Genomic DNA, 15,282 nt, shown 5'->3' with positions numbered 1-15,282 from the left:
GGCTAAATGAACCAGCATTTGTCTGTCTCAAGGTCCTTGCAGACTGGACACGCTTAAAAAATAAAACAAAATAAAAAAGAATGCAGCAAAAAATCCGAAAAACAAAACAGTGTGCAGACGCCTTAAGTCCATATAGATAGATACAGTATACCAATATCAAATACAGAATTGAATGCAGCACAGACGCCGTTCTTTTATCACACAGTTTCCAGGGTATCCTTTCTTGACCTGAAAAGTACGACTTTGAAAGCATCTGCCGCCCTATTTGGAAAGTAATCCTGCAGATTCCTGCTCACACATTATCTGGTGTTGTGTGCCCTCGGCCTTCGAGGACAGTGCGGTTAACTCTCAGATGATAGCTACAGACCAAAAATAAACACAGACGGCAATGAGAGTGACCTACGTCTAGGCCTACAGGGGCTTCCCTGAAACCAATGCTCTTTCGCAGCTGGATCTTTAACTATGGGTCAACTGAAAACCTTTTAGGATGGCTTAAACAAATCCTATAATATCTCCGTGAAAGTACTGTAGATTATAAGCTCTGTTACTTACTAGTGATTTAACGTTTACAATTAAATACAAGGTATTTACAATTAACATGTTAAAGAAAAGTTGTTCTAGATATTGCGATTAATTATGAATTAATAACTATTGTGGGTCTTGCTGAACTGGTAGAAGCAGTATTTGAAAAATGTAACTCTGAAGAGTGTGCACTCTTTGGAGAATGTGTACGAAAATGTAGCCGCCTGGCAAAGTTAATGCTTGCTGAGCATGTTAGTTACAGGTACAGACTTGATTGATCACGCCATTGTTTGTTTTTTTGGAAATATAACAAGATGGGAACTATGCACAAAAAGGTCATCAAGATATCGAGCAGAGATGACATGCAGCAAAGGTGTCCACTCTTTTGAGCTTGTAGATCTGCTATTTTCAAACGACTTGTATACATTTAAAAACTTGTGAAACAGGACAGTACTTTCTACTTTTGGTATTGGTATTGATGCCAATACTTTTGTACCTTTACTCAAGTCCCATTGAATTCTGAACTTTCACTTGTCACAGAGTAGTTCTACATTGCAGTATTGATATGTTTACTTGTACATTTGAGTACTTTTTCCACCACTGCTTTCGTCAACGAGGACACGAAGGATTGGTCTGTGAATTGGTCTGCGACCTCGCCCTTGTCGCATGCATGCATCCGCCTGATGTGCACGCATCCGCCAGACTGCTGGGCGAACGCTGACACTTTGGCATGGGGGGGGGGTCAGATCAACATATGGAATGAATTCTGCACTGGCCATATATAGAGCGTGTCTTGAGTGTACAGGGTTTGATGAGGTCAGATCAACATAATGGAATGTCAGAACAGGTCAGCTCCATATATGGAGATCTAAGGGTGGCAGCGGGGGCATTGTCTTGAGTGTACAGGGTTTAATGAGGGTCCAGGTAGGGCTTTGGGGCGGGCCCGTCTAGAGTTTGAATGGACAGGTATCAGTCAAAACGGAGACATCGAAGAGGATAGACGGGTGGGGTGGGATCATAAACTGTAAAAAATATGGTCATTTTTTTAATTAATGGGACCATAATTTTCCAAAAAGAATATTATGACATTAGAAATGAGACTTTAAACTAGTGACTGGAAGAAGAAAATATTCATGACCATGTTTATTAAGGTAATACAGTCTAGGTGAAGTTGGGCCAAAATACATGGGCCTCTATGGAGCTATGGGGCTTTTTGGGTCCAGTCCAGCGCCACAACAGGCCATTATTATGAACTACCGATTTCAAATGAGGCTTCACAAAATATCTGGCTGACTGCCCCCCTGGGTGGGATCAACATATGGAATGTCAGACTAGGTCAGCTCCATATATGGAGATCTAAGTATATCAGGTATAGAGCGTGTCACAAGGCGTGACGGACTGATGGCCATATATAGTGGCGTGACGGAGCGACTGATGGAACGACTGACAGGTTTTCTGGTTTTCATAGTAATCTGCGACCTACAGTCGCAAAAAATGGCTATTTTCAAAAGATGTTTATATACATTTGAAATCTTTAAATGAGACATTCTGCATAATGATTGAGTACTTTTACTTTCAGTACTTTGAGTACATTTTGATGCCAATACTTTTGTACTTAATCAATTTTGTATTCCGAACTTTCCCTTGTAACGGAGTAGTTCTATATTGCAGTATTGATCTAAGAAGTGAAACATTTGATGACTTTTTCCACCACTGGCCATAGTTAAAGATAACCGTGCGTGAGCAAGGCCTTGTCCAGCCGCGAGAGCAAGGAGGAGGACACTTTGACTTTGACGAAGGATTAAGTCTGTGGAAGTCAAAAAGTGAAAGCGAAAGTTTGTATTGTTTTGTCCTCTCTCTCTCTCCCAGCTTGGCTTTCTCACACAGCCAGAGAGAGAAGAGGTGCGCCACGGGCAGGCGGCGATGGAAAGAATAACAAAGTGAGGAGCTGCAACATTAGACGGGTATGTTACCTACTCGTCGATGTTATGCTTCGTAGGGGGAGCAGGCGATAAAACAAACACACGGGCGATGTTGTCGCCCACGGGTTTTGTATTCCGCTTTCTCCGCCCGGGACAAATCACTGATCTCTTGATTCATGATGACCCAGGCCCACCTTTCTTCCCCCAGGATACTCCCAGCATGGCTGGGAGTTCCCATGGCTCTTTGTGACATGCGGGGAAAACAAACCCAGTTCGTACATTCCTCGGTGATCTCTCCTCTGAGGGTATCTGTGACGCAGGTAGCCTCGGTACCCAGGCTTTTGTTTTCATTCGCATTCGGCTCAAAAATGAAAAGCCTGAGGAAGCGCATTGGAAAGTCTGGCATACAGGAAGACCACTTCCTTGTATTTCGCAAGGAAGAGGCACATCGCTCCAAATTGGGGGACGACAGTGTTCTCCGCTGTTTTTTTGTTTTTAGTCGTGCCGGCACCCGCCCCCTCTAGACCAGAAGGCTATGACGCAGGGAACTGCTGGTCTGATGCAAGGTTATTATAGTTAACTAAAATTGAAATTTAAAAATTTCCTTCCATCATCATGAAAAACGTGATAATTAAGTAATTGGCGTTCTTAACTGAACTAAATACAAATTATAATAATTAGGTCTTATCTTGGTCTGATGAATTTGCACGGATTTATTTTTATTTTTATAAAAATTAAAAAAATGCCAGTCCGGCAAAATCCGTAACACATGGGCTTTAATGTAAATCTATACCCGTTTGTTTTTGATCAGCCTGAGAGGAGTGAACTCACTACTACAGGATGCTATACAGTACGTAGCTGAAGCTCATACTGTACCTAGCTGTGGCCGTGGGGGGGGGGGGGGTGTTGGGATTAATGGGATGGCTGTATGAGCCCTGTATATGCGATTGGCCGGCGGATTCAGCGGTCATGGCCCTGATCCCCGCAGATGGTCGTGGTTGCCGTGGCAATGGCAGCGAGATCAGCATCAGCAGCATTAGTGACATCAGCAGGAAGGAATATGACATCATGGTACAGTAGGGTATACAGGACACACTATACCATGGTAGGTACAGTATAGGTACTAGGTAGTAGTGGAAAGTAACTTGATTATTATTACGAGACATATACATTAACCACTTCAGCCCTGTATACATTTTGGCCATTTGAAAATAGCCCATCTACAAGATCACAATGCGTCGCGATGCAACCCATTGTGAGCTTGTAGATCTTCTATTTTCAAAACTTTCAACATTTTGATAACTTGAAATGACACATTTTGCATAATGAGTACTTTCTACTTTTTGTACCTCAAGTACATTTTGATACCAACACTTTTGTACTTTTACTCAAGTAGATCTTGATTAACAGACTTGTAATTGTAACAAAGCCGTTCTACATTGCAGTAGTTTTACTTAAGTCACAAATGTGTCTATGTATAGAACCTCTCAGGAATAGAGGGTGACAGGGTTCTGCGGGTTTCCTGGAAAACCTGGATTTGAGACCGACTGACTGACTGACTGACTAACTAAAACTCCCGGTGGACAGACAAAGGGACCACTGGCGTTTTCTATCCCACATGCCGGTGCAAAGACCCGAGACGGATCTCCGTCAGTATAGCCTATAATGCAGGACTTAATAATAAAATACCACGTTTGTTCCCGCAATTCTTGCCCTTGGCTCACTGCACAGGACTCTCACATGAACACGTATGCACAGAATGACGGCGACTTTCCGTTTCTCCTTTGTCTCCGTCAACGATCAATGAGGTCAATACAGTGGGTAATAGCCCCTCTCTCTCTCTCTCTCCCTCTCTCTCTCTCTCTCCATCCTCCATTCAGAATGAAGGTCCCATCTGTCAGCCTGCCTCCTCCTCAGGACCTCTCGCATGCAGATCAGCGGGACGGCGCAGGAGGCAAGGCATCCGCCCCACAGCCCATTAACAATGCATTAACCAACCGTGTGCGGCTCCAGCAGTAGTAAGTGGCAGCAAAAGACTCTGATTCCCACTAATGCCCATCGCGCAGTAATGACATCCCCGCTAAACTTACAGTATAGTCAAAGACTTAGAAGGTCGGCTGATTATCAGCCAGGGACGGTGTCCGTCTACCCAGCTGAGATACAAAAACATAACGTCATGGCATATACATACGGTACACAACAGCACGTCCAAACTGTGGCTGTGCCGGAGGAGGATATCACAGTATTATTTTCTTGGCACTGACTAAACCTGCTAAACCGTCACAAGTGGGGCGAACGAACATCACTGATATGGCACGTTAATTAACAACCCGTGAAGTTCAACAGCAGCTCGACATCGACAATCATCTCAAAACCTTAACTCTCTGAACTATATGCCAATATCACAAAACTGCACAGCTTATTTACACTTTAAAAACATCAGCACACGTTAGTTTGAATCCGAAGAATGCATATAGCCATCTGACACCTTGAACAGCAGTTTACAACTTTACACTATAGTTCGATCGCTGACCGCATTGGCAAAAATGTGTGATTTATTGCACACGTTCAGACCCGATTCTCCGGAGAAGCATACCTGGCGGATAAATCCATTGTGGGGATCCACAGAGAGCATGGCTTCGCTCCTGCAGGAGGATGGAGCAGGGTAGACGCCCGCTGGCTCTCCTTGTTTGCACTCTGGTGGTGGGGGGGAATGCGAAAGCAGGGTGGCTGTATAGTCTCAGGGCCCGAGCCCCACGGAGGGCTGGGTGTGTGGGTGTGTGGATAAGGGCGAGTGAGAGGAGAAAGAGACAGGGAGAGAGGCAGAGAGATAGAGAGAGAGAGAGTGAGAGAGAGACAGAGAGTGAGTGCGAGAGAGAGAGAGAGAGAGAGAGAGACAGAGAGTGAGTGAGAGAGAGAGAGAGAGAGAGAGAGAGAGGAGTGAGCGTGTCAGCTGGTTCGTCGGACACTCGGCCCGGTCCAGTAGATCCCTCCCCCTCCTCACCTACACTTCCTCCATACTAGGAGCAGCAGCAAGCCCCCCACCCGTCCTGAACACAGCACACAACAAGCCCCCCCACCCGTCCTGAACACAGCACACGACAGCGGCAAATAAAACCCCCGGCAGCAGTGCTCCTTTCTCTTCTCGTCCAGGGCTAGCATCTGATGCTTTTTGACAAGCGTCCGTCCGCCAATCCCCCCCCAGAGATTAGCGCGTTCGCTGCTGACATCACCGCGATGGATGCCGTGCACTATAGCGCTGTGCCGTGCTGCATGAGCTGAGCTGCTGAAGCCCCCCCGCGGCCCCCTGTTATCTAAGAGGGGCTAGGCTTAAGTCACAGAGAGACAAACAACAACAACAACAACAACAACAAAAGCGGCAGCGGCTGTTTGTCCGGTGCTTCACAACAACTACACCTGCCATAAATGGTCAGAGAAGACGCAGGGCGCTGCGTTCATCCGGGTTCATCCGCCTGCTTGAGTTGCATGTGTGTGCATCTGCATGTGCACGTGCTTACATGCCCTATACCTGAGCTGCTCTGGTACGTATATAGTGCCTTGCAGGCTTGTCGGCTGCAAGATGCTCTGCAGGAAACAAATAGGATGTGAAGAGAAAACTAGTGCTGCTATTATACTATAGCGGGCGGTAGTTGTGGCAAAGTGAAGGCTCCAGCTTCATATCTGATGCCCTTTCAACTTGTTATCGGCAAGGGAGGCTCTGCTTCCATTTCTCTCAGCAGAGGACTCTCTCTATCTCTATCTCTCGACCCTCTCCTTCTCCATCTCTCATAGCATCACTATACCTTCACTCCCTCCAGTGCCACTGATAAAACAGGAGAAATGGAGCACAGCCGGTCTGAGCAGTAGGCTCCGCTCCGTGCTTCCTGCTCCCCTGCCTGCCTGTCAGCTTCACACGTGCGCTGATCACCAGGTCATGCAGAGATTTCAAACGGGTCCGCCAAGTGTGCTGTGTGCATCGGCACAACAAGCCCGGGTCACTCACTCTACACCAGGGCTTCTCAACGTTTTTGGCTGGGGACCCCCGGAAAATGCTTTGGCCATGTCCCGCGGTGCGTTCTGTGCCACTGTAACTCTGTACGTCGCGTGCGCCCTTTTAAAAAAATGAATCTTGACTAGTGCCCCCAGTGTGTCTACAGACTGGATGAGTACAGACTAGGACACGCCCCCAGTGTGTCTACAGACTGGAAGATTGGAATCAGACTTTTTCAAAGTCTGGCTTCGAAGGCCTTAGGACAAGGGTGCCCAAAAGGTAGATTGCGATCTATCACAAAGGGTGTGCAGGTAGATCACAAAACATAATATAATGTAATGTAACAATATATAATTTGGCATCTGACACTTGAATTAAGGTGACTTGATTGATTGACATAAAAAAGTGCCTTTTAACCCACAACAGATTACTTTGTTTTCAAGAGTGTTGAGCACAAAGATCAGTAGCATTAGAAAGTTACATACAAAAACTAAAGCTATTTCCATTTCCCCCCCCCCCCCCCCTATATTTCCCATGCATTCTACTGTAAGTGTGTTTGTCATGTTCTTTAAACTAAGTTCAGCAATGAGATCATTTATTTTGGTGGATAGATCTTTTTGCGCTGGTCATTTTCAAGTCAAAAAAGTCTGGGCACCCCCTGCCTTAACCCATTCTGACCTGAGATCAGATTCATACGAGGTTTCCACTGGACACACACTGGTCTGATTAGGAAGATTTCACATTGGCTCTGTAAATATTCTGAAGAGTCTTTCAGATCCAAAGTCCAGAGTCACACAACACAATCTGTCACAGCAGCAGTGGTGGAAAGAGAGTATACTGTGATGTAAGAAACACTCAAAATGTATACTCAAAGTACCAAAAGTAATCATGCAAAATGTCTCATTTCGAATGTAGAAGAATCTTTTGAAAATAGCAGGTCTACAATCTTACTAATATACAGTACATAATTATTAATGTATGTACATCGTCCGGAAATACACCGGAATACAACGGACGGTTGGAAGCGGTCTCCCTAAATATTGAGTATGGAGGAGGATACCGATAGAGCGTCGCAGTCCCGCCCCCTTTCAGAACGACGAGTGGCCCAGGAAATGATTCTCCATTCATTTTCTCCATAGGCTTTTCAAAAAGCGGTTACGCCGCGGACAAAGCCAACTCGGATCGTGACAAATCATGACAATAATTACAATGTTTTGGGCCGATCAAATAATTAGTAAGAAGAAAAACAAAACAAATAGTGTTGTATCCTGCCTTTATTTTCTTCTTTCAAATGATTTGATCGGCACAAAATATTGTGTTTGTTGTCATGCTTTGTCACGATCCGAGTTGGCGTAACCGTCTTTATATAAATACTTTTTGAAAAGCCTATGGAGAAAATGAATGGAGAATCATTTCCTGGGCCACTCGTCGTTCTGAAAGGGGGCGGGACTGCGACGCTCTATAGTGGTCGACACGTAGTACTGCCTGAAGCTCATAATGTCTTCCCTGACCAAGCAGGGATTCCATCCTTTCCGACAGTCGTCTGGTCTCCTTAGGACTCTCCTATGTGGGAGATGTGGGTTCAAATGGGACCTGATGGAGCTTATGGATTGAGGTTTTACAAATGAGAGTCGATGTTCACTGTCGTCGCATCCAGAGTACAATGACATTTTGTTCAGTGCACCATATCCACTTCAACATAGCAGCCTCACACAAATACCGAGGCATTATATACATTATACATTAGGTTCATCATTGGTCATGTTGTCACAAGTCATATAAAGGTCATCCATAAGTATACATACTGTATATCTAAGTAAAAGTAGGAAAACAAGAAAACCAACCACTGGATATTGCACTTGACCAAATACCATGTGTGTGTGTGTGTGTGTGTGTGTGTGTGTGTGTGTGTGTGTGTGTGTGTGTGTGTGTGTGTGTGTGTGTGTGCGCGCGTGCGTGTGCGTGTGTGTGTGTGTGTGTGCGTGCACGTGCGTGCGTGCGTGTGCGCGCGTGTGTGTGTGTGTGTGTGTGTGTGTGTGTGTGTGTGTGTGTGTGTGTGTGCGTGCGTGCAAGCGTGTGCTGTTCTCTTAGCCCTGGAAATAAAAGTCTGTGTTTCCGAGGCTATAGGGATATTATATAAATATAAAAGGAATAAAAACACAAGCAACCTGAATAATATATAACTCTAATAAAAAAGACCTTTGGAACATTAAAGAAACCAAATCATAATCAAGGATAGGCTACATTGGTATCGCTGACTGCATACATCGTCCACATAACTGCAACGTAACCGGTTTTATAACAGCTGGGGTTCCTGTGTTGAATGTTGACTCCTTTTGCATGTTGCATTTTATGTAATCTATATCTAATCTGTCTGCCATTCCTGGGATATAGATGATGCACAGCTGAATCCTCAGTATTGATTTAATTCAGGGAGTAAAAATGGACGTGTAAGCATCCTTTCGGGTAAATGTTGTACTTTCTCAGAATGAACATTGAGGATTACTGTGTCATTCTAATATACTTTTACTTTACATTACCCTTTGTATATTTCCATATATAGTAGTACTAGTACACCATGTACTGTACAAGTCATTTCTGTAGTACTAGTAGGAGAGATTTCAAAGCTGCCAACATCGACTATACTGCATCTCTGAAATCGTGCCGTGACTCTTATCCATTACACAGCAAAGTCCTGAGTGTCGATTTAACTCAGTGTAAACATTGACCCATACGGACAGATCTTGATATCAAAGAAACACTTCAGATTTTACTGTGTGCCACAAATACCAACACAAGCTGGGACGCCCCGATGGCTCAACCAGATGGTGCATGTACCACATAGGCAGACACCAAGACACGACAACTCAAGTTCAAATCTAATTTGATGATTTATGGTGCATTCTCATAAATCAGAGAGAGAGAGACAGAGGAGAGAGAGAGAGAGAGAGAGAGAGAGAGAGAGAGAGAGAGAGAGAGAGAGAGAGAGAGAGAGAGAGAGAGAGAGAGAGAGAGAGAGAGAGAGAGAGAGAGAGAGAGAGAGAGAGAGAGAGAGAGAGAGAGAGAGAGAGAGAGAGAGACACACACACACACACACACACAGAGAGAGGCAGAGAAACAGAGAGGCAGACATATAGACAGATATATGTGTATGGACAAGTAAGACGCGAGAACGCGGGAAGCGAACGCAGATCGTAAATTGCAATAACAATTCATTCAGTGTCGTTGTTAAGCAGCGGCGGGTGGTGTAACAGCAGGACACACAGACATTCAGCCCTTGCTGTCTAGCTGCGCCCTCTGGTGTGTCGTTGTTGAGCAGCAGTAAACAGGACTGTGACTGCTTAGCTAACGTTAGCCCATATGCACACACTAGTACACATAGCCTAGTTACAGACAGTGTCGTTGTGACAGTATTATTTTTATGTTGGGCCTAGTACAACAAGTTACAGACAGTGTCGTTGTTAAGCAGCGGCGGGTGGTGTAACAGCGGGACACACAGACATTCAGCCCTTGCTGTCTAGCTGCGTCAGCCCTTGCTGTCTAGCTGCGCCCTCTGGTGGCGGGCGGGTGGTGTAACAGCGTGACACACAGACATTCAGCCCTTGCTGTCATACTAAGTGGCTCACTGCGTTCGCAATAACTATCAAACAAACAAGAGAGCTTCAAAGCACTGATGAATCTGTGTAAATATCGGTGCACTCAGATCGGTGAACCAATATTATACAGCGCTTGCTCCATGCGCTACCCACCAGAAAGCACGCTGGCTGGGCCAGGTCATATACTGTACACACCAATAGCCAAACCCCAACTTAAATCCTATTCACAGTAACCACACAACACATGTATACAGGCCGCCAGATTGATTTGAAAAAACATTATTACTGGGTAAAAGCCATGTGACTTTATATTGTTTTCTAAACCAACATTGGCTGAATGAAGTGAAAGACAGACAGACACTCACCACATCTTTGCTCTCCTGAGGGCTTGGGCTTTGCTCCTGTAAAAACAGAAGAGAACAGCAAGGAGTCAGTCTTATTTTCCTTGTTGTCTATGTTCCTGAGTGGAATGTGTTCTGATCATAGCCATTTTTGAGGGACGCTAGCGCCCCTCCTATGCACAGCTTTGTGTGTTTGTGTGTATGAGCACGGAATGTGCTCAGCTGATTGGCTGAGCATAGAATGTGATGTATGATGATGTATGATGATAAGAGCTCCCCTCACTTCACACAAATGTGATTGTTATTTTTTTTTAAGATTTTTTTTTGGGCTTTTACATACATTAGGCTGACAGGAAATGGGTAGAGAGATGGGGAGTGACCATAGGGGAGTGACATGCAGCAAAGGGTCGCCAGCGATTCCAACCCGTGACACACTGTCCGGCTGGCGTTGCAGCCTAAGGTGGCCGGACAACCACACCGGCGGTCTGAGCCTGATCATAGCCAGTTCATTCACATTTTGTATTCATCCCTGCATCATTTAGCAACGTAATAGTCGGGATACCAAAGCTACGGCCTCTTCTTTGCCTTTGAAAAGATGCTTGTACTCCGTTGGCCACCCCTGGCAACCTGAAACCGGTTTGGAATGAAGCTTCCCCCTGTGTGCTGATTTTCACGGGCTGCCCACCCCGTTTTGTCCTTGCCGATTCTCATCATACCGCCACGTATAGCACCACCTCACCATATACCGTACACACATCCCTGCGAAACCATGGCAACGGATTAGGATGCAGCAGCATCCAGGAGGAAAGGGGGCGGAGGAGGGGGCAGCGGTGAGTTACGGCGACAGGGGAGAAGCACACCGCATTGACACAGAGCGGGGAGATGAGAGCTTTCCTCCGTATGACCGGCGGTCGCTGCACAAGCACGGTCCCCAAGAGAGCCAAGCCCACAGTGTTACTGTACAACCATCACCATCAAACATGCATGCCTACTGTATGTGAGCAATATCCCTATTGTTCACGCTATACTCCGTTCCTTCTTTCTCTCTCCGATTCACTCCATGCCATAGAAAAGGATCCAGAGTGCATATTATTTCCTTTCTCTTCGCCACTCAGCGCTGCCTCACCTGAATGCTAATAAGGATAGGGGGGACCACAGAAGAGGAGGTGGTTCGACGTCGTATACGATCAATTGTCTTATTTACAGGAGGTTCAGAACACCACTGGTATCTCAATATTCTGTGTTCTGGACATGGCATGTCGATGAAATGAGTGACTTCACGTGGAGCTGTGAGCACCCTCTCTAGACATACTGTGAGTGTTGGGCTGTTAGCCCACAGCGCAGAGCCTAATGGATACTCCATGTTCTCTCCTTATGGGTCAGTGGAGGAGGATTTCATCTCAGGGGAGGGCTGCTTATAATACGACGTGTCTGGGGAGTGAGTGTGTGTTTGGTTTGCTAGTGTACTATATAGCGTGTAGTGTACTGTCTGTTACTGTATGAGAGGAGTGTCATTTAAAAGCCATATTTTCTCATAAAACGGCAGAGAAATTAGGCTGTGATAGATCCATGTGATATAGGCACAAGAAATAATGGTGTCCCAGGTCATCAGCCATCACCAACCCATAACTATTAAAGTCCAGGCATTAAAAGCCTGCATATATTAGGATGATCCACATAAATCTATTGTATTCCACTCTGTTTTACTGACACACCTGACTGACTGAATGTAAGCTAATCTTGCAGGTTAAACATCATGCCTGCATGGATCCGCAGTGTAGCCTATTAAAGCAACAGGAATGGCTTGACAGCGAGTCTCGCCATGTGTATCACAAATTGGGTCGATGATTCATGATGATAGGCCCATACGTGACGCAATGTAGTTGAGGTGACGAGATTTAGGATTATGATTTTATATTTCGGTATCAAATGAATCCGTTTTCAAATTAAACTGCGGCTGCTGTAACCTCATATGCTTCATCCAACGTGAGTGATTAATTAGGCTACAGTGGCCAACTGCATGGCCATAAACGATACAGAAGGAGAAAGCTGTATAGCAAAGGCTATAACTCCATGATTCTTGATGCGACTGATCAAACAGTACTAGTATACAAACTGAATATTGTTCATGTTTTGATGAGAACGACACCATTCTTTGGTCTCAGCTACACACAACCAAACTAAGAAAATATAGGTCACTTAATTGGGAATCCCTCGTTCTTTGATGTAAAATAGAGCATGTTCTATTATGAAATTGCAGGAAACTGAAACAAATTATTATTATATCCTTTAAGATATAAACTGTGGACCGGTGCGTGCCCCGCACATGTTAACGGTTGCGTGCCAATCTAGGCTGATTTTCATATTATGAATGTTCAGAAAAACACAATGGTTTTGGGGGATCCGCGGTGTTTCTTACCGTTGGTAATAGCGGCTCCATCTGAGCTCCTTGGTCCGTTATGTCCATATCCCCCCCCTCTTTCGCTTGGTCTCACAATATTATTCGTGCTGCTGCTGTGCTGCCTATATTATTGTCCCTGGTCTTCTTCTGTCAGTCAGAAGAATGTTGGCTGGAGGATGATTTTTTTCCCCTTGTCTTCCTCTCACATCCACCGGCCGGTTTGTCTCGAAGACGTCTTGCCCTACATAACATATAGGTCTACATCCAGTAGACACATTTACGCATGGGGGTGTTCCTCTCAATTGACGCGCCGCCGCTCCTCCTGCTCCGGAGCGACCAGTTCGCGTTCCCACGACGACGACTGATGAAGCGCGCGCACGCACAAACACACACACACACACACACACACACACACACACACACACACACACACACACAGCACACGTGTCATGAAAACGCTAAACTGTATTCATCCAGAACTCGTTTAAGGGGCAACTGAACTGACCCCCATTCGTCAAATAGAAACAAATAGCTGTAGCCTATAATCCCACTGTTCAACCCAGGCTATTTAGGCCTAATAAGCATAGATCATAGCTCTAATGCCTCAATGCAACGGCAGCAAGAGCAGTTAAGGCTATGGACCAGAGCTAGCCCTGCATGAGCCACAGAGGGCCATTCGTGTTGTCCCTGCACTCTCGTCTCTCTCTGTAGAATGGAGTTAAACCCCCACTGCCCCACAATTTGCTATAATAAAGCGTATACTAGCCTAATAATAATAATAGCATGTTTAGCTTCCTACGTTTTTTTTGTTTTGTTTACCCGGCCGTATGAACGTGCGACACGGGGCCTCATTTAAAGAAATCACTGCAAACAAACAAAGCGGTTGAGTCGGTCTTTATAGACCTCTTTCTGGGTGACCACTGACCACATTTACCAGGCCTACTCTAAAAAAAATAGAGTTTAGGCTATATATAAAGCCAAGGGGTCTAAACGGTCGACATAAGTTGTCCATTCCCATTCCATCATGGCATCATTATTATAATGTATTGCAGCCACACGTTGACGCGTTTCCATCCGCAGCCAGCACAGTGCGCTAGTACATTGATACATTGGCTCCCTCTAGTGGTTAAATAGATGACATGCCGCACTGCAGTTGTGTGTTTTATTTGTATGGCTATCATAAAAAAGGCTTTGTCCCAAGACAATCTCACATAATGATAATGGTACAAAATAAAAAGAAAGAAATAAAGAAAAATATTCAGCTAGATACTAACACAAACATTAAATGCCAACCATTGACAATGAATTAACGGCAGCCAACAGGTTTCTTTGGTTTTAAGTGTGAAATTTGGTATATAGTTTTTTTTATATATTTTGTATTTGCCTAAAATATTGTCTAGCCTAATGAATCCACTTGCTGACCAGCTGTCAGCATTGAGCTTTTTTTTTAAATGGGGGATATGTGTGACCGTACCACCATTAACATCCTAAAGCAAATTTTCATTATACTTTTATGTAGTATGTGACATGTCAAACTAGGGGTTTTGCATGATGACATTTTGTCATCTTTTACATTTTTGCCTTAGAGTAACTAAAATTAATTGGACAGCCAACGTCAGTGCTGCACGATTCTGAATAGATCTCGATCTTTTTCCGATTATTGTGCAGCAATAAAAGTAGCCGATTCTATTTCAAAACATTTTGGAAAATTGTGGGGAAATTATGAATAATATTGAAAAAAAAAAAAGGTCAGTGGCACATGTTTTCAGATGGGGACCTGCAGCCAAATCCATATTAATTTAGGGGTCTTTTGGAGGACTCTTAGGCCTATGTAGGCTAAACATAAAAGTCTTAGTGCTTTTTCTAGTTTTATCCTCTTGAAAGATTTTGTTTGATTTTATTCAACTGTACCCATTCTGCAAACTGTTAATAACAATTTAAATCAATCAATCAATCAATCAATCAATCAATCAATCAATCAATCAATCATTTACAACCGCATGCACATCATCAAATTCAGTCTAGGTTCCATCCTGGAGGCCAATCTTTCCGGTGATAAAATGGCCACCAACGTAATCAAAAAAGTCAATCAAAGAACAAGGTTCCTTTACAGGATCTCCTCACTGGTCAACAAAAACACCTTGAAGACCTTAACAGGAGCTAGCCCTCGTACAAGGTTTCTTTGACTATGCATGCACCTCTTGGTACCACAGCACCTCAAAGGCCCTTAAAACAAGGCTCCAGAGTCCAGACCTCCCAAAACAAACTGGTCAGGCTCCTACTTGGCCTCACCCCCCGAACCCACCTCACCCCTGCCCACTTTGACAGGCCGGGAGGGCTTAGGGTCGACGACAGAGTACAGCATCTTGCAATGGGTCTGGTCCACAAGATTCGATACACCACCAAGATACCCATGTACCTGTCTAAATACTTCCTTAATGTAAACGAAGTCCACACCCACAACACCAGAGGGAGTGCAACAAACCATGTACAACCCAGATTCGGCACA

At 44.7% G+C, this 15,282-nt stretch overlaps 1 protein-coding gene across 1 annotated transcript in view; it reads right to left on the bottom strand.

The window, feature by feature from the left end:
- The window catches only part of LOC310854368 (sodium-driven chloride bicarbonate exchanger-like), a 93,715-nt gene extending 80,872 nt beyond the window's left edge, over window positions 1–12,843 (bottom strand). Inside the window, exons 1-2 of the mRNA XM_083758968.1 lie at window positions 12,792–12,843; window positions 10,397–10,432 (exon numbers count right to left, since the gene is read on the bottom strand). Coding sequence (XP_083615094.1) covers window positions 10,397–10,432; window positions 12,792–12,839 — 84 coding nt within the window. The 5' untranslated portion in view covers window positions 12,840–12,843. The remainder of the gene's footprint in view (window positions 1–10,396; window positions 10,433–12,791) is intronic.
- Window positions 12,844–15,282: the final 2,439 nt, after the last annotated feature.

Source organism: Protomyctophum parallelum, assembly GCF_964188405.1.
Source record: "Protomyctophum parallelum genome assembly, chromosome: 23".
In the NCBI taxonomy this organism is placed as follows: domain Eukaryota; kingdom Metazoa; phylum Chordata; class Actinopteri; order Myctophiformes; family Myctophidae; genus Protomyctophum; species Protomyctophum parallelum.
Note: the sequence above shows the minus strand (reverse complement) of the source record. Positions and strands in the feature narration are given on the sequence as shown.